At 36.3% G+C, this 22,661-nt stretch overlaps 1 protein-coding gene across 2 annotated transcripts in view; it reads right to left on the bottom strand.

Moving 5' to 3' along the window:
- ACTR2 (actin related protein 2) overlaps positions 1–1,063 on the bottom strand; it is a 57,551-nt gene extending 56,488 nt beyond the window's left edge. For both annotated transcript variants that reach the window (XM_031950586.1, XM_031950587.1), the window contains exon 1: positions 880–1,063. In XM_031950586.1, coding sequence (XP_031806446.1) covers positions 880–927 — 48 coding nt within the window. In that variant the 5' untranslated portion in view covers positions 928–1,063. The remainder of the gene's footprint in view (positions 1–879) is intronic.
- Between the last annotated feature and the right edge of the window lie 21,598 nt (positions 1,064–22,661).

Here is a 22,661-nt window from a genome sequence, read left to right as displayed (position 1 = left end):
GCTGAAGGAACCTCCAAAGAATTGAGAATAAATGTAATATTAAAAGCATCACCGGAGAGGGCATTCAAAATAAATGTGTTTCAGTCTTGCGGTTTGTTCTGATTTTGCTATCATTTGATAAAAAGCAAAAAAGGGGGCAGACCTCCCCCCTTCTCAAATGAGACATATAGAAAAGGGAAAAAAAGAGTAATATTGTTTTTACAACTCTTTGCGTTTCTGGATCTCATTTAAGACCACACTCATTCGCAATTTGCAGTTAGGAAAAAAAAAGAGGAAGAGAAGGGGCTGGGTAACTTCCCCCAAGGTCACCACCCGCTACACCGGCCTTCGGGCTTCTGCAGTGCTCGCCCCCCAGGTCTTTCCCCCTAAGTCACCTCACCTCCAGGCCCCCTAGATCGTGCGAAGTCGGGCGCCTCCCACTAAGCTGCCTTCCCGGAGCCCCTCCAGGAACTAGGCTTCAAGACCGAGGCTGCCGGCCCTACTTCCTGCCCCCGAAGCTCTATCTTCGATTTTACAGGAAGAGGAAGGCCCGAGGATTCTTATTTTTTTTTGAATCAGAAGCTCCTCCGAATTGCCAAGGACTACCTTGAATCTGCCTAAGCCCATGGTCCTCAGTACCATCTCCAAGGCACTCGGGAAGGGGGAGAGCAGGAAACCATCCCCCCACCCGAAAGGGCAGGAGGCGCGGCGTGGGGGTGGGGGTGGGGGGGGCTGACAGGAGCGATGCGGGGGCGGGAGGCACAGGTTCCCCCACACACACACACCCACAGGCCCCGGTGTGCCGCACCACACCTAGGCAGCCTGCCCACACACCTCCCTCCTCCCCCCGGCCGCCTTTGACTGCGCTGCCCACAGGCCTCCTCCGGGCTCAGCGCTTACCCCGGTGCCGTTGTCACACACCACCACTTTCCTGCCCTGGCTGTCCATTGTGAGTCCCGGAGAGAATCAACGCCGCCTGCGCGCTTCTCTCCCGCTTCAGCTGGGCTAGTCGCCGCCGCCGCCGCCGCTGCCGCTGGTGAGGAAGCTACTACAGCCGCCGCCGCCGCCGCTGCCACCGCCCAAGCTCTTTTCCTCTTCCTCCTCCTTTCCGCCCCTCCTTCGACTCAACTTTCTGGACCCAACCGGAAATGATTAACCCCGCCTGCTGTATAACTGACAGCTCCTTGAGAGGGGCGGGAGAGAGATGGATGGAGGACTCCAAGAAAGTGTGCAAGGACTGGCAGCACTACTGTCCAATGAGAAGCTGGAGCAGGCGGAGGCTCCGCCCCACGCCTTGCCCTCCCGATTCTGTCTTCTCTTTTTTTTCTCTATGGTCGCTTTCCTCCCGCCCACGGCCGCTGCCCCGCTTCCGGCCGCCGCGCCCTGCCACCCGTAGTCCTCCTTCCTCCCTTTCCTCTCGTTTCCAGTCCTCCTCGGGGCGTTGTCATGTTTGCCGCTGTCGGCACTCGGTTCTCGCTGCCGGTGTGCGGAAACCGGGCTTGCTGCTCAAGCCTGGGGTTGGGAGGCCGCCGTGCGAGAGAGGACGATAGGTGACGGGCGAAGGGAGAGGAGCGGGCGGCGGAAGGAGCAGGCGGTGAGGCGTACAACCCTTCTGGAGCCGGGCAACCCTTCTGGAGCCGGGCGAGGGCGCTGTGGGGCGAGCGAGGGCGCTGTGGGGCGGGCGAGGGCGCTGTGGGGCGAGCGAGGGCGCTGTGGGGCGGGCGAGGGCGCTGTGGGGCGGGCGAGGGCGCTGTGGAGCGAGCGAGGGCCCTGTGGGGCGAGGGCTGTGGGGCGAGGGCGCTGTGGAGCGGGCGAGGGCGCTGTGGGGCGAGGGCCCTGTGGAGGGAGCGAGGGCGCTGTGGAGCGAGCGAGGGCGCTGTGGAGCGAGCGAGGGCGCTGTGGAGCGGGCGAGGGCCCTGTGGGGCGAGGGCGCTGTGGGGCGAGGGCCCTGTGGAGCGAGCGAGGGCGCTGTGGAGCGGGCGAGGGCGCTGTGGAGCGAGCGAGGGCGCTGTGGAGCGAGCGAGGGCGCTGTGGAGCGAGGGCCCCGCCTCCCCGCACTGCTGTAGAACTAAAGCGACTCGGCGGAATAGTGCCGCGTTCTGTTACTTGTAACCTTGCCTTGCGATGCCGTAATTACACGTTATCTGTAGGGTACGGGACTAGCCCCTGCCTTATTATAGTGCGCTGTTAATACTATGTATCAATGTACATTCATCTTGTTAATGGGCAACTAGATGAGCGCCGGGCCTGGAGTCCAGAAGATCTGAATTCGAATGTGAACTCGGACACTTCACTGGCTGTGTGATCCTGGACAAGTCACTTAAACCCCTTTTACCCCAGTCTCTTATCTATAAAATAAAGAACGGGCACTAGTGTCTTTGCAAAGAATCTTTTGTTTACACGGTGCCAGAGATTGGAACATAACACAACTATGCTAATACGTGTATGCATATTAATTAATACCTATTATGTATATTAATGCCTATTATGTATATTAATACATATTATGTATATTGAGAAATATTGTTGAATATTCATATTAGAGGCCTTAATGCATATCTACATTAATTGGTGGTTATATGTAATTATACATGTGTATTGATATTTTTGTGAATTAATGCATACTATGTGAATTAAGTAATTGTTATATATGTGTATTAAGCAATTGTTTTAATATGAACTATTTAGTACATATATGCATTTTTATTATTCAGTCATGTTTTACACTCTTTGTGACACAATTTGGGCTTTTCTTGGCAAAGTGACTTGGTTTGCCATTTCCTTCTCCAGTATATTTTATGAGGAAACTGAGGCAGAGTGAAATGGCTTGCCCAGACTCGCACAGCTAGGAAACATCTGAGGTCAGTTTTGAACTCAGAGTGAAGCTTTGAACTCAGGTGAAGCTTTCTGACTCTAAGTCTGCAACTCTATTCCCCTCCCCTCCCCCCCGCAACACCTAACTGCCTTTAATACATATTCTGATTATTCAATAGTAATTATTGTGTTAGTTACTATATATTCAATGTATTAATTGTTATTGATATATATTCATTTATACACATGTATTAATATATATTCCTTGTATTATTTGAAACATTAATACATACATTGTTTAACACATGTATTATATTATCAATGCATTTTAATAGATAATATACAGTTAATGTATTAAGATGATATACAATATAGTATTTAATTTACTAAATGTACTTTTATATAGCACAGAAATATAATGTATAATAATGATAAACAAATATACTCATATTAATGTTTTGCTAAGCATTTTAAATTCACATCAGTTTTGAGTTAAGTGCTAAAAATGTTTTTATACTCAATTTAAAAGGGAGGAAGCTAAGGCCAAGGATGGTTAAAATATTCATCCATAGTCTAAACATTAACAAATGGCAAAGCACCTTAAAGAGCTATATAAATGGCTATTATTATCTGAAATAGGATTTGAACGCATTTCTTCCTGATTCCCAAGCTCAGCAGTGTAGCTTCTCTAGTCCAAAGGTTTAACATGTGTTTTGATATTGTACACCTTTTTAACAGTATGATGAAGCTTATGGATCTCTTTTCCAATCTATATTCTTGGGGCAGCTAGATGGCACAGTGGATAGAGCACCAGCCTTGAAGTCAGGAGGACCAGACTTCAAATTTGGCCTCATATACTCAAGCCTTCTAGCTGTGTGACTCTGGGCAAGTCACTTAAAACCCCAATTGCCTCAGCAAAAAAGCAAAAAAACAACATTTTTAAATGTATGAAATAAAATATATAGGACAAAGGAAACTTAACTGTATTAAAATATATAGTTGTTGTTTTTTTTTTTTAAACAAATTCAAAGAATCCTTTCAAGTCCCTTTGTGCCATACTAACTAATCCAAGAGGCAGTAGAAACTGCTTTTGGAGACAGAAAATCTAGATTTGTTTCCCCCACTTTGCTTAACCATGGGAAAAATAATTAAGAAGCATTTATAAAGCCCTTATTACATACCAGGTGTCATAAGTAAATAAGTAGGTGCTAAAGTAAGTGCTAAAGATACAAATAAGAAGAATGAAACAGTCCCTGCTCACGAAAAGCTTATGATCTAACAGGAAATAAGCATGTGCCGACAACCTCACTATTTATCCTTTATCTATTCACTGTCTAATTGTCCACAGGGGAGTTTCTGAACTTTTCATCTCTTCTCAAGCCTCCAATGGTTTCCCTATCTATCCATGTTCTTAGCTGAGAATTTTGCCTCATTTTTTTTTTTTTTTTTTGCAAAAAAAAGGTCAATTTACATCTTCATCTGCTATCATTCAAATTTCTTTCTGTTCTCTTTTCTTCCTTCACTCTTTTCTCACATAATGAAGTGGATTTATTCATTACAAAGGCTCAATCATCCACTTCTTAAAAGCTCACAATCTACCTTACCTCCTTCAACATATTCCTCCTCAGTCATCTCCATTCTTTCACTTACTTTCAGTCTCTCTAATGGCTCATTTTCTATTACCTAAAAGCATACTCATCTCTCCCCTAACCTAAAAAAAATCTTTGCTTGATTGTTCTTTACCTCATGTTATCTTATACCTCTTCTACACATTGTTGGCAAACTACTTAAAAAGGCCATTCACTATACGATCCTCTATTTTCCCTCTCTCATTCTCTTCTTAGCATCTCAGAAATTGGATTTTGAAATTCCAACATTACTAATAATCTATCAGTTGCCAAATCCAATGACCTTTTCTCAGTCTTCATTCTTCTTGACATGTTCATGCAATTAATTTATAATTAAAGCTTTTATTTTCAAAATAAATATGTGAATAATTTACATTAACCCCTACAAAATCTTGCACTCTAATTCCCCCTCCCTTTCCCCACCTCCTCCCCAAATGGCAAATGATCCAATATATATTAAAAATGTGCAATTCTTCCACATATATTTCCACAAATATCATGCTGCACAAAAAATCAGGTTAAAAAAAAGAAAAAATGATAAAGAAAAATGCAAGCAAACAACAACAGAAAGAGAGAAAGTACTATATTGTGGTTCACATTCACTGTACTCTCCTGGTGCAGATGGCTTTCTTCATCACAAGACCATTGGAATTGGCCTGACTCATCTCATTGTTGACAAGAGGCATGTCCATCACAATTTATCATTGTATGATCTTGCTATTGCCATGTATAATGTTTTCCTGGTTCTGTTCATTTCACTTAGCATCAGTTCATGTAAGTCTCTCCAGGCCTCTCTGAAATCATCCTGCTGATCATTTATTCTACAACAATAATATTCCATAACATTCATATATCATAACTCATTCTCCAATTAATGAATATCCACTCAAAGTACTGCCACAATCGTTTTTGCACATGTGGGTCCCTTTCCGTCTTTTGCCATCTCTTTAGGATACCAGCCCAGTAGAAATGCTGCTGGACCAATGGGTATCCACAGATTCATAGCCCTTTGAGTATAGTTTGAAATTGCTCTCCAGAATGGTTGAATCAGTTCACAAATCCTCCAACAATTTATTAGTGTCCCAGTTTTCCCACATAACCTGCAACATTAATCATTATCTCTTCCTGTCATTTTAGCAAATATGAGTGATATGTAGTGGTACCTCAGAGTTGTCTTAATTTGCATTTCTCTGATCAACAGTGATTTAGAGCACCATTTCATATGACTAGAAATGTTTTTAACTTCTTCATTTGAAAATTGTCTGTTCATATACTTTGGCCACTTCTTAATTGGAGAATAGCTTAAATTCTTATAAATTTCAGTCAATTCTTTATATATTTTAGAAATGAGACTTTTAGGAGGTAGAGCCAAGATGGTGGAGAGTAGAAATAACTTTTATCTGACCCTCTCCCATCTTCTCTAAAACCAATAGAATTAAGTCTCTAAGTTGTTTTAGACCGATGGTACCCATAAATATTTAGAGTACAACACATTGCCAGAAGAAAATACTTTGGAAGAACTTTAGAACAGGTCTGTTTTAATCAGACAGGGGGACAGTCTGCCAAGCCCAGACTGCAGCATAGGGAGCCTAGGAGAGGACCTGGGGTGAGGAGCCAGAGAGTTGAGGCATCTGCACACCAGGGAAGAAGTTCTTAGGCTATTCTGTCTTGGTTGCAAGCAAGTGGATTAGCAGATTAGTGGTAAAATGTCCCAAAAGCAAATACAAAAGTGATCCTCAGAAGAACAAGGAAACTGGGCATGATTTCCCAGCACCACAGTTCAGCCAACAGAACTGCAATTCAGCCAGCAGAACTGCCTCAGGGCAGATTAAAGTGACTGTCACCCCTTCGCTTTAAGAGCAGATCTCAACCCATAAAAATGAGCCAAAAAGTGAAAATAACTCGGATCATAGACGGCTTTTATGGAGAGAACAAATGTTAAATCTTGAGGCTCCTAAAGGCAAATCAAATCCAGATGTAACCCCATAATTAATCCCCATATGAGCTGGTTCCCATTTCACAAGGCTTTCTTGGCAGATTTCAGAAAGTACCTTAAAAGAGAGCTAGAGGAAAAATGGGGAAAAGAAATGAGATCTTTGAAAAAAGGTATGAAAAAGGAAAAACATTGTCTGAAGAAAATTTCTTTAAAAATAAATATGGGGAAAGCATATAACTCCCTACAAAAGAAATTTGAGGAAATGGAAAAATGTATAATTCCTTATTATATATATATAACCAATCCATTGGAAAACAGAATATGTGAAATGGAAAAAAAATTCATTGAACAAAACAACTTATTTAAAAATTCAATTGGCTAAATATAAAAGGAGCTAAAAAAGGCAACTAAAGAAAATATTGCACTAAAAGTTAGAACTGAAGAAATAAAAGTGAATGACTCAAGAGTTCAAGAATCTGTCAAATAAAACAAACAAAATACAAAAAAATGTGAAATCCTTCATTAGAAAACAACTGACATAGAAAATAGATCTAGGAAAGACAATCCATGGATTATTAGACATTCTGAAACCCATGATGAAAAAAAAAAAAAAAAAAAAGCCTGGATATCATCTTTTAGGCATTTTCAAGGGAAACTACCTTGATGTCCTAGAACCAGAGGGTAAAGTAGCCATTGAAAGAGTTCACCAATCATCTACTGAGACGCCAAAATGAAAACTCCAAGGAATACCATAGCAAAATTTCAGAGCTATCAGATCAAATAAAAATATTGCAGGCAGCCAGAAAAAATAATTTAAATATTGAAGAGCCATAACAGAATTGTCCAGGACCTAGCAGCTTGCAATTTAAAGGATCCAAGGGCCTGGAATTTCATATTCCAAAAGGAAAAGGAACTTGGATTACAATCAAGAATAAACTATCAGCTAAATTGAGCATTATCTTTGAGGGAGGAAGCTGCAGAAGTAATGATACAAGTAAATTTCATTTATTTTGATGAAAAGACCAAAGTTGAACAAAAAATTTGATCTCCAAATACAGAACTCAAGAGAAGCATTAAAAAGGTAAAAAGCAAATAGCTCTTGAGAACTATAACTCTAAGAATATACTTAGAGCATGTGGGTATAATTTGATATTATTGTGATAATATGAAAAACAAACTAGAGCTGGAAAGAGGAATGTACTGGAAAAAAGAAAAATGTAGGTAAAATGAGGGAACTGCATTCAATGAAGAGGCAAAGAAGACCTATTATAATTGAGGGAAAGGAGAGGGGAGGTGATCTTTGTGCGAATCTTACTCTCATCAGACTTTGCTCAGAAGGAAAATAGCAGATATATTGGGTTTCAGAGAGAAACTTGTCTCACCTTAGCAAGAAGTGGGAGGTGAAAGGGGAAAGAAAAGGGGGAGACTAATAGAAAGGAAAATAGAAGTAGTAGGGGAAGGGTATAAAAAAGGGGGAGGGCTATAAAGGGTGAGACCTGTGTAAGAGAGGTGGTAATCAAGAGCACAATACTGGAGAGGAGGAAAGGGGAAAAGGAAGAAAAAAGCATAACTTGGAGTAAATAGGATGACAGGAAATACAGAATTAGTTGTTTTAACTATGAATGTGAATGGGATGAACTCTCCCATAAAGTGGAAGTGTAGAGCTGACTGGATTTAAAAGTCAAAATCCTATATGTTGTTTACAAGAAACACATTTAAAGCAAAATGATACATGCAGAGTAAAAGTAAAAGGCTGGAGCAGAATCTATTATGCTTCAAGTGAAGTAGCAAAAGCAAGGGTAGTAATCCTAATCTCAGATCATGCAAAAGCAAAAATAGATCTAATTAAAAGAGATAAGGAAGAAAACTATATCTTGCTAAAGGGTATTATAGATAATGACGCAATATCAATACTAAACATATGCACCAAGTGATATAGCATCCAAATTCCTAAAAGAGAAAGTAAGAAACCTGCAAGAAGAAATAGAGCACAAAACTAAACCAGTGGGGGATCTCAAACTTGCTCTCTCAGAACTAGATAAATTGAATCACAATTTGTTTTCTTGGTGATTTTTGGAGAAAATTGAATGGAGACAGAAAGGAGTTTAGTATTTTCTTGGTGGTTCATGGAATCTATACAAAAATTGATCATGTATTAGGACATAAAAAGGTCAAAATCAAATTTAGAAAAGCAGAAATAGTAAATGTACTTTTTTCAGATTATGATACAATAAAAACCACATGCAATAAAAGCCTGGGGAAAATTGACCAAAAATTAATTGGAAACTAAATAAGCTAATCCTAAAGGATGAATGAATGAAAAAAACAAATCATAAACACATTCAATAACTTCATCCAAGAGAATGACAATAATGAGAAAACATACCAAAATTTGTGGAATGCATCCAAAATGATTATTAGGGGAAATTTTATATTTCTATATATAATGGAAAGAAAATCAATGAATTGGTTTTCACTTAGAGAAAAGAACAAATTAAAAACCCTCAATTAAATACCAAATTTGAAATTCTGAAAATGGAAGGGGGATTAATAAAATTTAAATTAAGAAAACTATTAAATTAATAAACAAAAATAAGAGTTAGTTTTATGAAAAATCCAATAAAATAAATAAACCTTTAGTTAATTTGTTTAGAAAAAGAAAAGAAGAAAATAAAATTGCTAGTCTTAAAAAATGAAAAGGGAGAACTAAGGAAAACAGAAGTAGTAGGGGAAAGATACAAGAAAGGGGGAGGGCTATAAAAGGGAAGGGCTGTTTAATGAAGATGGTGGTCAATAGCAAAATCCTGGGGAGGAGGGAAGTGGAAAAAGAAAGAGAAAAGCATAACTTGGGGTAAATAAGATGGCAGGTAATATAGAATTAGTTATTTTAATTGTGAATGTGAATGGGATGAACTGTCCCATAAAACACAGGTGGAGGGTAGACTGGAAGCACTGAAGAGGAAATTAGAGTAATAATTAGGAATTATTTTATCCAACTATATGTCAATAAATTTGGTGATCTAAGTGAAACCAAAGAATACCTACAAAACTATAGATTGCACAGGATAATTGAAGAGGAAATAAATAATTTAAATACTCCCATTTTAGAAAAGGAAATAGAATAAGCTATTAATCACCTCCCTAAGAAAAAAAATCTCCTCACCCAGATGGATTTACATGTAAATTCTAACAAACATTTAAAGAACAATTAATTCTAATGCTATGTAAACTATTTGAAAATATAGAGAAAGAAGGATACCTACCAAATTACTTTTATGACACAGATATGGTACTGATACCTAAATCAGATAAGGCAAAAAGAGAGAAAGAAAATTATAGACCAATTTCTCTAATAAATATTGATGCAAAAATCTTAAATAAAATATTAGTAAAGACATTACAGAAAAATTTTCCCCAGGATAATACACTATGACAAAGTAGAATTTGTATCAGAAATTCAGGGCTGGTTCAATATAAGGAAAACTATGAGCATAGTTGACTCTGTTAATAACCAGACTTACAGAAATCTTATGATTATCTCAATAGATGCAGAAAAAGCATTTAATAAAACCCAATACCCATTTCTATTAAAAAACACTAGAGAGTATAAGAACAAATTGTATTTTCCTTAAAATAATCAATAGCATCTATTTAAAACCAACAAGCATCATATGTAATGGGGACAAACTAGAAACATTTCCACTAAAATCAGGGGTGAAACAAGTTTCCCCATTATCACCATTACTCCAAATATTACTCCATCACCATTACTCCCCATTATCACCATTACAAAATTTCAAGGGAATTAATGAAAAAGATTACCAATGAAGGTGGCCTAACTGGGCCAGACCAAAAACTGTATTATAAAGCAGCAGTCATCAAAACTATTTGGTACTGGCTAAGTACTTAAGTTGTTTTAAAAAAAATACAGAGAATACTCTCTTTAAACATCATACACAAGTAGTGTCATGAGAAGGGGCCACAAGGAGTGTCACGAGAAGGGGCCACAAGGGGTGGCCATGAGAGGGTGCCACGAGGAGTGGCCATGAGGAGTGCCTTAAATGAAATAAAATTAAATGAAGTCAGCTTAATTGAAAAGGTCAATTTAAAAGTCAGCTCCAAAATCAAAGTTCCATAGTCTAGGTAAATTTCAGGTTTCCAGAGATAATAACAAAAATATGGAGTGAATTTAGGACATATCATTTTATCATTAGCGATAGAAACTATACCAGAGAAGCTGTAATATTGCTGAAGTATTTAAAGTTTACTTTGAGGGAAAAAAATTAATATAATCCAAAATTTTTCATTTTTTAAGGCCACAAAAATGTTAATCTTTATTTCTTTGCTCTGGCAATCTTCTAGTACATAGAATATAAGCCTATTCTTATCCTATCATTTGCTCTTTTTAAAGGAACTTTTCTTTCCCTCTTTATTGAATCTTAATGTTTAAAAATTCATTTAAACATAAAGATCCACGGTTTAAAATAGATTTTTTTTCTCAAAATTGGTTAGGTAAAAATTCTTTTTGTAGATTATAATATCTAATTTCTTTCTTGTCAAGTGTTTGAGTATAAATTTAGGGATAATACTATTTTTTGCCTAATAATAACCTTATTATTATGTATTTTATAGTGAGACATTCCAGATGGGATCAGAGTTCTACACTAATCGTTGGTACAATTCCTTTAAACTTAAACCACTAGTTATTTAACAAAGTTCAGCAAAACTAACACATTATAATGTTTATGGCCTAGATTTCTCTATTTCCTAAGCTGCTGTTCATTTTTTTCTTGGCAATGCTAAAAAAAAAAAAAAAAAAAAAGTGTTTTTTAATTTCCAGAAACATGTTTTTAAAATCAGTGGATGAAGCAAAAAACAGATATGTAGAAGTGAGAGGGACTAAATATTTATGTAGGTTATCATTTTAAAAATCAGTTTATAAAGAATTACTACTATATATTTACTAGTATAATAAAGAATTATACTATAAACAGATAAACTTTTAGTTTATCTCTAGCAAAACTAAGAAATTTAGAGCCAGCCTTAACATGTTTGGTAAATAGTACATATTGAAGTGTAAAGGTGTTTTGGACACAAAGGTAGAATTTTTTTGTATAGCACTGTGATCACCCCAGATCTCCCCTCAAATCTTTAGAAAAACCCACCCAAGCTTCAAGGGTACTCTGTCAGTCCACCTCCCCTCATGAATCACACTGATGTATACACTCTATCAGACTAATATGATTAAGTCACATAGTTCAAAACAATGAAGTGAAGAACAAAGTTTTATAATGTTTACATACACACACACACACACACACACACCATTAGTAGAAAGAGAGAATGTGGGAAAAGTACATGGAAGGCAAAACAAGAACCTGAGTTCTTATTTGAGGAACACAGGTATAGGGAAGGACTATGTCCATATGTTTGTGTGATTAGGAGATATGTATTGGGGGCAGTTGGCAATTCTTATACTAAAAGGCCATCAGAGACTTTGGGGGATACCATCCCCTTACTCTCTCTGAGCCCTCTCCCCTTGGCCTGCTCTATCCTTGGTCCTGAATGTGAATCACACTGTCTTACTCCAATTTGGCCTTCACACTTCTTTTGTTCCCCCTGTCTCTAGGTTTCTCTGTTCTTTAGTTGGCACATCACTCCACTGATGTTATGATTGTTACTGAGAATTTATCTCTGGTACCATTTGTAATTTTATCTCTTCAAGACTCTGTAAACCATTTCTTGTTCCATCTACAAGGATCCCATGAATAAAAAACCTCTTTGATGGAGGACAATTCACTGGCACTTTATTTGCAACTGGAGGCCAGGAGCCACTGTATCCCCAAAGCACTAGACCTACTTCCAACTCAGTCCCTTCAGCCATAATTGAGAGAAGAAACCAAGATGGAGAAGGATTCCACTTTCTTCATCACCATCAACAACAACTGCTGACTAACTACCACAATAGGTAGATGAGCACATTAGGAGGGCAACACCCACTACAGTACCAGTCCTGTTTCTATTCCAGTTTTCACACTCCCCATATAGGCCTTCATTTCAGAAGGACAATTTTTTTTATATCTCCCTAATCAATTCATCATCACATTTACCATAATGGCTATTTTAAACCTTTTCAAGATTCCATCAATTCCCCTTCTTCACCCTTGACTAAGGACTTTGCTCATTTCACTATTAAGATCATTTTCTAAGACTTCCCTTTTCCTCCTCCTCATTTTACATCATTCAGACATTCACCCTACTGACTTATCTTTCATTTCTACTCAAATAAGGAGATGGTCTTTCTCTTAGTAAAGATAAATTCCTCTATATGCAGAAGTGATCCCATTGTGTCTTGTATTCTTTAGCAAATTGTCTCTACCATCCCCATTCTGTCACCAATCTGAAATTTCTCCCTATCTTCTGGTGGTTTTCTTTTGATACAATCTGCTCCCAAGTTTTCCATTCTAAAAATGAAAAGACTTATTTTATCTGCCCATCATCATCAATTATCTTCCTTTCATAGATAAATTCTTAGATGAAGCCATATACTCACCTTCTCTTATCACTCAATTCTAAACTTCTTTAGAAGAAAGTTTTCTTTAAAAGAAAATATGGGCACATGCCCAATTCTAAGTCTAGGAATTCCTTCCCTAGGGATTCCCTAATAAGCGATAGAAGGCTGGATTCTTGAATAACTATGCCCAGGTAACCTCTGGAAATTTCTGCATTTCTGATAAAAAGTTAGATTTTTATAATTTCAAAATTGAGAGTGCTAGAGTCAACCCTAAAAGGAAGAACTCTCAGCAGACTTGCAGAAACTGAGTGGTCTGTTTTCAACTGAAAGTGGTCTTTCCAAAGTTACCAATGACTTTTTAATTGCCAAATCTAATGTCTTTTTCTAAATCTTCATCTTTTTCTAGTCTTTGACACTGTCATTCTCTCCTCCTGTATACTCTCTCCTTTCTAGTTTTTTGGACCCTGTTTTCTCCCAGTTCTTCTCCTACCAATCTGACTGCTCCAGAATCAGTGTCCTTTGCTGAAACATCTTCCATGTCAGCTCCTTTAATGGTAAATATCCTTTGACAATCTATCCTGGTCCATCTTTCTTTGATCTCCATTCTGTCTCCTTGGTGATCTCATCAGCTACTCTGGGTTCAATTATCATTTCTTTGTATGTTGTTGTCAGATCTATTTATCTAGTCCTAAACTCTTCCTATCCTTTGGTCTCATATCACCTCAAGCTGGATAATCTTTAGGCATCTCAAAGATAACATGTTGTTTAAAACAAAACTCATTATCACAAACTCCCTTGGGAATTTGCTTCCCCATTAATACTGAGGGCACCCAGGATCACAATCAAGGTGTTATTCTTGACCCTTCACTTGATACTCCCTTCTGCTTCTGTTTTTCTCTGGAAAGTGAAAATGAACTTTCTCTTTACACTCTGTTGCTTAGTCTTCTTATGTCTGTCACAATATCTCTCATATACTACCCATTCTCTTTACTCTCACTGCTACTCTGGTTCAGAACTCACCACTTCATATATGGATTAGCTCATTAGTCCTTTGGTTACCCTCCCTGAATCAAGTCTTTTTCCATTCTAATCTATCCTCCACTCAGTTGCCAAAGTGATCTTCCTAAAGTACAAATCTGACCATGTCAGCCCCAGTCTCATCCAGTAAACTCCAATGACTCTCTGTTGTCCCAAGGATTGAATATAAAATCCACCATTTGGCTTTTAAAAGCCTTTAACAAACTGGCCCCTTACAACTATTCTAGTATTCTTACTCCTTTCTATGTTATCTGCAATCCAATGATCTTGAACTTCTTCACACCTGACATTTCATTTTTCTACTTTTTCACTGGCTGTTCCCCCATGCCTGGGAATATACTTCCTTTCTTTCCCCACCTCTGTTCCCTGGCTTCTCTGGCTTTCTTCAAGACCCAACTTAAATTCTACTTTCTTTAGGAGGTCTTTCTCACCTTCTACTCATAACCCCTTTTACTAGTGCTTTCCTTCTAAGATTGCCTTTCATTTTCTCTGTGTATATTTGAAGTGTACAAAGTTGGCAGCCTCTCCCATTAAAAGGTTAATTCTTTGAGGGCTAGGACTGTGTTTTACCCTTTCTTTGTATTCCCTGTGTTAGCAATTATGACATATCAAAAATGCTTATTAAGAGGCTGATGTGTGGGATAGATCACAATATAGTTAAGTGAATTCAGGAACTAGCTGAATATCCAAACCCAAAGATTGATGGATAAAATCAACTTGGAGTGACTTCTATAATAGAGAGTACACCAGAAATCTGTCTTTAACCCTATGATGTTCTACATTTTTATGGATGTCGTAGAACAGAGAAGGGAGAATATGTGAGCAATGTTATGAAGGTGAATTTGATAGGATTTTTCAAAAAATATTGCATGCAATATGGATGGAATAAGTGGGTAGAAAATAGGTAGATAAGACCTAGGTTATAAGCCTTAGTTACTGGGAAATGATGGTATGCTTGACAATAATAGGTTGTCGTTTAACTAACAGTAAGTTAGGAGGTGTGGGGACAAAGATAATGAGTTAAATTTTGAGCATGTTGAGTTGAAAATACCTATAGGATATCTAGTTTGAGATGATGATAGGTAGTTGGAGATATGAGATTGAAGGCTTAACATGGAGGATTATCAGCATAAAGATCATAATTGCATTCATAGGAGAAAATGAAATTAATAATAGAAATAGTATAGAATAGTCGAGAAAGAAAAGAGGGGAAAGGAGAGAAAAAATAAGAAAAGAGGAAGAAAGAACAGAGCGAAACAGAGGAGAGAAGAAGGGAGATTTCAGGATATTTCGAGAACATCTAGGGTTCTGGCCAAACAAGAAGTTTCCTATGGAAAGTAACACTAATAAAAATAAATACCGATTTTCTAGCTTCTTAGCAATCAATTTGTTGACTTGATTTAGGGAAATCCAACTTTGAATATAAAGCAGAAGAAACATGGTGTTTGTTTTCATTCTCTGCCTTCTTTGTTTATTGCCTACAAGGAAACTGAGAACACTTTTTAAAAGGTTGAACATGTGCAATTCTTCTAAAGATATTTTCATAGTCATCCTGCTGCACACACAATCATACATATACACACAGGTGTGTGTATATCTGGGGTGAGAAAAGAGAATAAATATAAAGAGAACAGATGCAGGGTAGTTTGGGAAGGAGAACCCTAGTTTGTGGAGTGAATCAGGGTGTCAGGGTGTGGAGTTTTTCATGGGTGTCAACTGTAGAAGTATAGTCAAGTAAAACAAAGCCATACATTGACCAGGTCCAAAAATGTAGATCTTCCTCTGCACCTCTAGTTTATCCCTTCTCTATCATGAGAAAGTCATTTCATTATCCATCTTCTGAAGTTGTATTTGGACATAGCTCTCAAGTCTTTTAAAGTTGTTTTTCTTTTAAAAAAATTATTTCTTTTCAATAAACAACTCTCTACCTAATCTCCCAAATGAAAAATTGTAACAAATAAATTTCTACATTAACCATTTCTGAAAAACAGATGCATCATTCTTCTCCCTGAGTCTCTGTGACTGGTATGCTTCATCATTGATTCCTTGGATTTGTGGTTGATCATTGCATTGATGATTTCTCATCTTTCAAAAGTTACTTTTCTTTATAACATTTATAACATTGTAGTTATTACATAAATTGTTCTGATTCTGCTCATTTTCCTCTATCCACACTAAATCTTCCCAGTTTCTTTTGATACATCTTTTTCATAATTCCTTATTAGATAATATTCCATTACATTCACCATACTTGATTAGCCATTTCCTAGTTGATGAATAATCCTGTCATTTCCATTTATTTACTGTAACAAGTGTGACTATGAACATTTTTGTACATGTTTTTTCTCCCTTTTTTGAAATTTATGCTTAGTTGGGATTGCTATTAAAAAGGGCTCAACCAATTCACAGCTCTACCAACAACATAGTTTTATGCCTGTCCTCCCAAGTCCCTCCAACAATTACTGGGGTTTTTTGTCATCTTTCCTAATTTGATGAATGTGAAGTAGATTCTCAGTTTTAAAATTGCATTTTTCTTAATATTGTTGATTTACAGTTTTTGGTATCCTTGCTTTTCTTTTGAGAATTGCCTATTCATAGCTTGATAGTTTGTCTCTTAAAGGATGACTTTTTTAAAAATAATAATCAGCTCTCAATATTTCCAGTTTTAAATTTTGATTTATCAGATAAACTTGCTACAAAGATTTTTGTTTCTCAGTTTTTTTCCTTCTAATTTCAATTTCATTCATTTATGTTTGTGAGAAAACTTCTCAACTTGATATAATCAAAATTGTTCATTTTATTATTTATTATCCTTGCTATCTTTTGTTTGGTCAAGAAATCTTCCCTATTTGTGAAATGTATTTATTCCCTACCTCTCTTAATTTTTTATGTCATTGTATTCATTTGGAGCTTATTATAGTATATGGTGTGAATAAGCCTAATTTCTGCAGAAGTGTTTCCAGTTTTCCCAGACATTTTATTGAATGTCAACCTTAACCTGGCTATTGGGTTCTTCGGTTTTATAGAATACTAGATTTGTTTGCTTCTGTTCTATTGATTTTTTTTTTATTTAAACCAGTGCCATAATGTCTTGATGATCACTTTTTAATAAAACTTGATGTTAGGCCCTTTTTTTCCCCCACCATTTATTCATTGAGATTTTACATCTGTTTTTCCTTTGACTGAATTTTATTGTCATTTTTTCTAGATCTATAAAGTATTTACTAAATTGTTTGAATGATATGTCTCAAAGTATAATGTAATTTAAGTAATACAGTGTTGTTAGTTTTATTTTAGCTTAACCCTTCTAAAAGAAATGTATTTTCAGTTATGTAGGTCTTACCATTTCTGCAAAAAGTATTTTATAGTTATATTCATCTAATTATTTTACATGACTCGGTAGAAAGACTCCTCAATATTGTTTACATTCTGTAATTATTTTAAGTAATTTCCTTTTTTTCCCTGTTGAACTTTGTCAGAAAGGCTATTGATTAAATGTGGTCAAGACAGATGATTTATGTGAGATACTAACATTACAGAGAACAAAAACTAGATGACTTCTCTCTTCCTTTCCATAATTGATATACATCTTCCATCTATATCTTTGATCCCTGTTACAATGGATTTAGACTTCACTCATATGCTTGAAGTGTTTGTTCTTGCTAAAAATGTTCATTTAATGATGATAAATTTTAATTACTAATTGCTTTATGTTCTTACAAATAGAGCAGTTTTCTCTGACTAAAGCAGTTCTCAATCTGTGGTCTGCAAGGCCAAAACCATTTCCACCATAATATTAAGACATTTTAAGTTCTAATATATTGCCATTAGCTATAAACCAAAGCTCTTCATGAGTACAGTTTTTAAAATTGTAAAAGGGTCTAGAGACCCCTTTGGTTTTAGGGATCTTAAGAAAGTTTTAGAACCATTGGACCAGAGTATAAACTTTAATCTCAAGAAATCCAGATCATCATACCATTCTCCCAAAATTCCATCCTCCAAAGAACAGTTTATGTTTCAGATTGGTAGACATGAACTAGTTAACTTTGAAGGACTTTGAAACAACCAGGTGTTTCTGCTACTCTGGTTGCTCCATAGCTATGAGCTATGTGCCCTTTTTTCCAATTGTATATCTTCAGAGGAATTCATTAGGAACAAACCTAACCTTACAGAAGAAGAAATAGTGATGTGAAGACACTTGTCCAGAATCACAGAAATATCGAGTGACAGTGCTGGGAGTTGAACCCAGTGGACTTTCTGCTGTCAGATCCAAAACTCATCCACTCCATCTCATTTTTTCCAGCTTAGCCTTTTAGCCTGATCCCTAGAATGCTTTCCTTACCAATGTTGTCTTTGTTAACAAAACAGCATTACCTATGAATGTGACATGTCCAAGCAAGAAATGGAACTTAAACTAAGGTATTTCACCTTTCAGTGAATTCCCAAGAAATGAGAGATTTTATCTTAAAATTTTAAGTATTAATGATATCCATGATATCTTATGATGGAATCTTATGACACAAGGATTATACTTTTTTCTGGAGGTGATATTTATTAGAATTAGTCAGAATTAGAGTCTAAAGTCTAGTATGCTTTGGGATCCTTCTTTATGGAGTTTCATTGTTAGCAATGTTTTTGTCCAATTGATAAATGGTTAAAGGATATGAACAATTTTCAAATGAAATTAAAACTATTTATAGTCATATGAAAAAATGCTCTAATTCATTATTGATTAGAGAAACTCAGATTAAAACAGCTCTGAGGTGCCACATCACATCTATCAGATTGGCTAAAATGCCAAAAAGAAAATGTTATAAATTGGATTACTTGCCATCAGGGAGGGAGTGGGGAAAAGGGAGGGAAAAAATATTTGGAAAACAAAGTTTTGCAAGGGCGAATATTGAAAAACATCTTAACATGTAATTTGAAAATTTAAAGCTTTAATAATAAAAGAAAATGATAAATGTTGAAGGGAATATGGAAAAACAGGAACACTAATACACTGTTGTTGGAATTGTGAACTGATCCAGCAGTTCTGGAAAACAATTTGGATCTAGGCCTAAAGGGCTATAAAAATGTGCTACAATACTATTATTAGGTCTATATCTCAAAGAAATCATTTTTAAAAAAAAAAAAGAAAAAGGACTCACATGTACAAAAATAATTAGAGTAACTATTTTTTATGGCAACAAACAATTGGAAATTGAGTAGATGTCCATCAGATGGGAAATGGCTGAAGAAGTTGTATATGAATGTAATGCAATATTATTGTTCTATAAAAAATGATGAGCAGGCTGATTCCAGAAAAGCTTGGAAAGACTTAAATGAACTGATGCTGAGTGAAGTGAGCAGACCCAGAAGAACATTATATACAGTAATAGCAAGATTTTGTAATTATCAATTATGATTGACTTGGTTCTTCCTCAGCAATACAGTGATCCAAGACAATTCCAAAAGACTTGTGGTGAAAAATGCCTTCCATATCCAAAGAAAGAACTATGGATTCTGAATACAGATTGAAGCATATTATTTTTAGTTTTTTAAATTTGTTTTTTCTTGTTGCTTTTACTTTTTTAAAATTCTTTTTTCATAGCATGACTAATATGGAAATATGCTTAATGTAATTGAACATGTATAGCCTATATCAGGTTGCTTGCTGTCTTGGAGAAGGTAGAAAAATTTGGAACTCAAAATCTTACAAAAATAAATAATAAAAAATGATTTTTACATGTAATTGGAATAAAAAAAATTTTTTTTCAGAACAGTAGATTGAGGTGATTGTGAAAACCTAAGACCTTGGGCTAGGCCTAGGAATTTAGGCAAAACAAAGTCCCTGACCTCTTGGAACTTATTTATATGGATAATACTACCAATCTGCATGAAAGTCTGGAGACCTTCTCAGGCTATTTAGATGCTTGAAATCAATGTATTTCTATTTCAGAAAGTTTAAAGAAAATATAACAATAAAAGTGGAACTAGGACTTATCTCGAGTTTGTTGCATCCTATGAAAATGAGGACGCTTTACACAGACTATGTTCAAGATGTAATAATATGTACCATGAGCTTCCTAAATTAAAAGACAGGCAGAATGACTTAGTGAAAAGAGAGCTTGATTGAGAGTAATGAGCATGGGTTTAAATCCTAGCTTTGCCACTTATTATATGCTTTTGAATAAGTCATTTAACATCTTTGAATCTTAGCTACTTCAACTATAAAGTAAGTAGGTTGAACTAGACAGATTCTGAAGTGCTTTCCACCTCTAAATTTGTGATTTATAATATGTGATTTATGATTGAGAAAGTGAGAAAGCATCTTTATAATATCAAGGTAATTAATTCTTAAATGAATGAGCTTTCCCTGTTTAGAGTTTGCGAAGAATGGATCGTTGCTGAGATAATCAAGAAGGAAGTGTCATGTTGCAGTTAAGCCAGGATAGAAACTATTCATTCTATTTCTCTTTGCAGATTATAGGAAAATGAGAATAGAGATGCTTCACAATTTCAGTGATATCATCAATTTGGGTATTCTTTCCATCAGTGGAGAACTATATCTCTCCCTCACCATTCTTGCCCATGTCTTCTCATTGATCTTCTATTAGGATCTACCTGAAGTTTTAGGAGAGTTCTTTTAGGTCACGGGATTTTAATGTTGTCATGAGCTCCTGTGGCCCCTTCTCAGAATACTATATTTAAATGTATAAAATAAAATACTTAGAATTATAAAGGAAACCAGTTCTTTTGAAATACAATTATCAAAATTGTAATGATGTTCCAAGATTCTTGAACATGCAGCACCAAATGTAGAACACTCATATAAAAAAGATGTGATTTTCTTGTGGGTTGTATTTTGAAGAGGTTAATGATATTATCCAGTTTCCCATTTGCAATCAGCCTGTTCTTTTCCTCCTGTGCAATGAGGATGTCCTATCTCATTCTCTATAGGAAGTGCCTGCCCTAGATATATGTACTAATTATCAATTCACTGGAGTGGCTTAAGTAAGCTAATAAAGGTTTCAAAAACCCTCTAGATTTATGAAAGTCACTATCTTTATGAAAAGGTAGCTATCAGAAGATTGCCGTTATAGCCTTCAGAAAGAAAGGAAAAAACTTCTCCATCTTGTCTTCATCTGTCCCAGCCTTTTACTTATCATGTTCACCCATTCTGCTTATTGACTCTTGAATGTTGACCCAAAGTCAGTCACATAAGGTCAATCTAATATGTGAAAAGCCTTCTTGATGTCATAAGGATATCAAAGGAGCATATGGACAGTCTATAGGTTATCTACCACTTTTACTCCATAACTAGCCATATCCTTTCATGTTTCTTTGCCAGCATTCATACTATATTCTGCTTTGTTTTATGATTCTTTGTAATGTATCACAACCTACTCACCCCCATCATGAATCTCACTGTTGCCCTGTGGATGATACGCTGTTTTAGTTTTTCAGAGAGGATAGGATATCCATTATTAAAAAGTCTTAATGATATCCATTAAAAAGATGAGCCTTCATTTTTTTTCTGATTTTTCTTGTATAGCATGATAAATGTAGAAATATGTTTAGAAGAATTGCACATATTTAACCTATATTGGATTACTCACTGTCTAGGGGAGGGGATAGGAGGAAGAGAGGAAGAAAAATTTGGAACATAAGGTTTTGCAAGGGCGAATTTTTATTTTTATCTTTTATTTTTGCATTTTGCTGAGGCAATTGGGCTTAAGTGATATGCCCAGAGTCACACAGCTAGGAAGTGTTAAGTGTCTAAGGTCACATTTGAACTCGGGTCCTCCTGACTTCAGAGATGGTGCTCTATCCATTGCGCCACCTCGCTGCCTCTAAGGGCAAATGTTGAAAACTATCTTTGCATGTATTTTGAAAATAAAAAGCTATTATTTAAAAAGGATATTGATAAACTAGAGAATATTTAGAGGAAGTTATCCAAAATAATGAAGGACCTTGAATTCATAACAAATAAAAATCATTTGAAGGGGGAAAAAATGAGCCTTTTTTTTTTTTTTGTAAAAAAACAATTTTGAGATTTTCTAAGTTCATTATACCCCCATTATGTCTTTTCATTTCATTGTTAAGTATTTAAGCTAGATTTTAAGCTATTTAAGTTAGAAGAGTTGCATAGATTTGCCATCAAATTGAGTATCAGAATATAAATGATAAGCATTGCCTAAGAATAGGTTGAATCTTTTTGTTTTTTAGTGAGTATTAAACTCATCTGCAGTATTCTAAAGATTAAGACAATCAGCACAATGTCATCTGCAAAATGCAGTATTTGGATGACCTTTCCATTGTAGGAAATCCAGTTTTTACTTAAAAGGTATATTGGATTTTTTCTATAACAGAAGTGACTACCTTTGATAAGCATATATGCCCATGTCACAAAGTTTCCCCTATGGTATTAATCAGAAAGTTGTTATAGTAGATGATGTCTGTAAAATATTTAAGGGAATCTTGTATAATTTTGATATAATCATAAGAAACACTGTTTTTAAAGATAGCATTTTGTTCTACTGAGTCAAATGCTTTTTCATATTTAAAAAAATAGACTATCTTTCAGTCAGTTATAGTAAAAATGTGGTCTTTATTGTGGCCCCACGTGCATGCACACACACACACACACACACACACACACACACACATACAGGTTGGCATCTAATAATTGCTCATATTCCCTAAGTTAACTTTTTTTTATAGTAATAAGGACTAATGAAGCTTTTTTCCTCCCCACCCTTTTGCTATC

The sequence above is a fragment of the Sarcophilus harrisii genome, chromosome 2 (assembly GCF_902635505.1).
Source record: "Sarcophilus harrisii chromosome 2, mSarHar1.11, whole genome shotgun sequence".
NCBI classification, from domain to species: domain Eukaryota; kingdom Metazoa; phylum Chordata; class Mammalia; order Dasyuromorphia; family Dasyuridae; genus Sarcophilus; species Sarcophilus harrisii.
The sequence above is the reverse complement of the archived record's forward strand: the minus strand, read 5'-3'. Positions and strand labels throughout refer to the sequence as shown.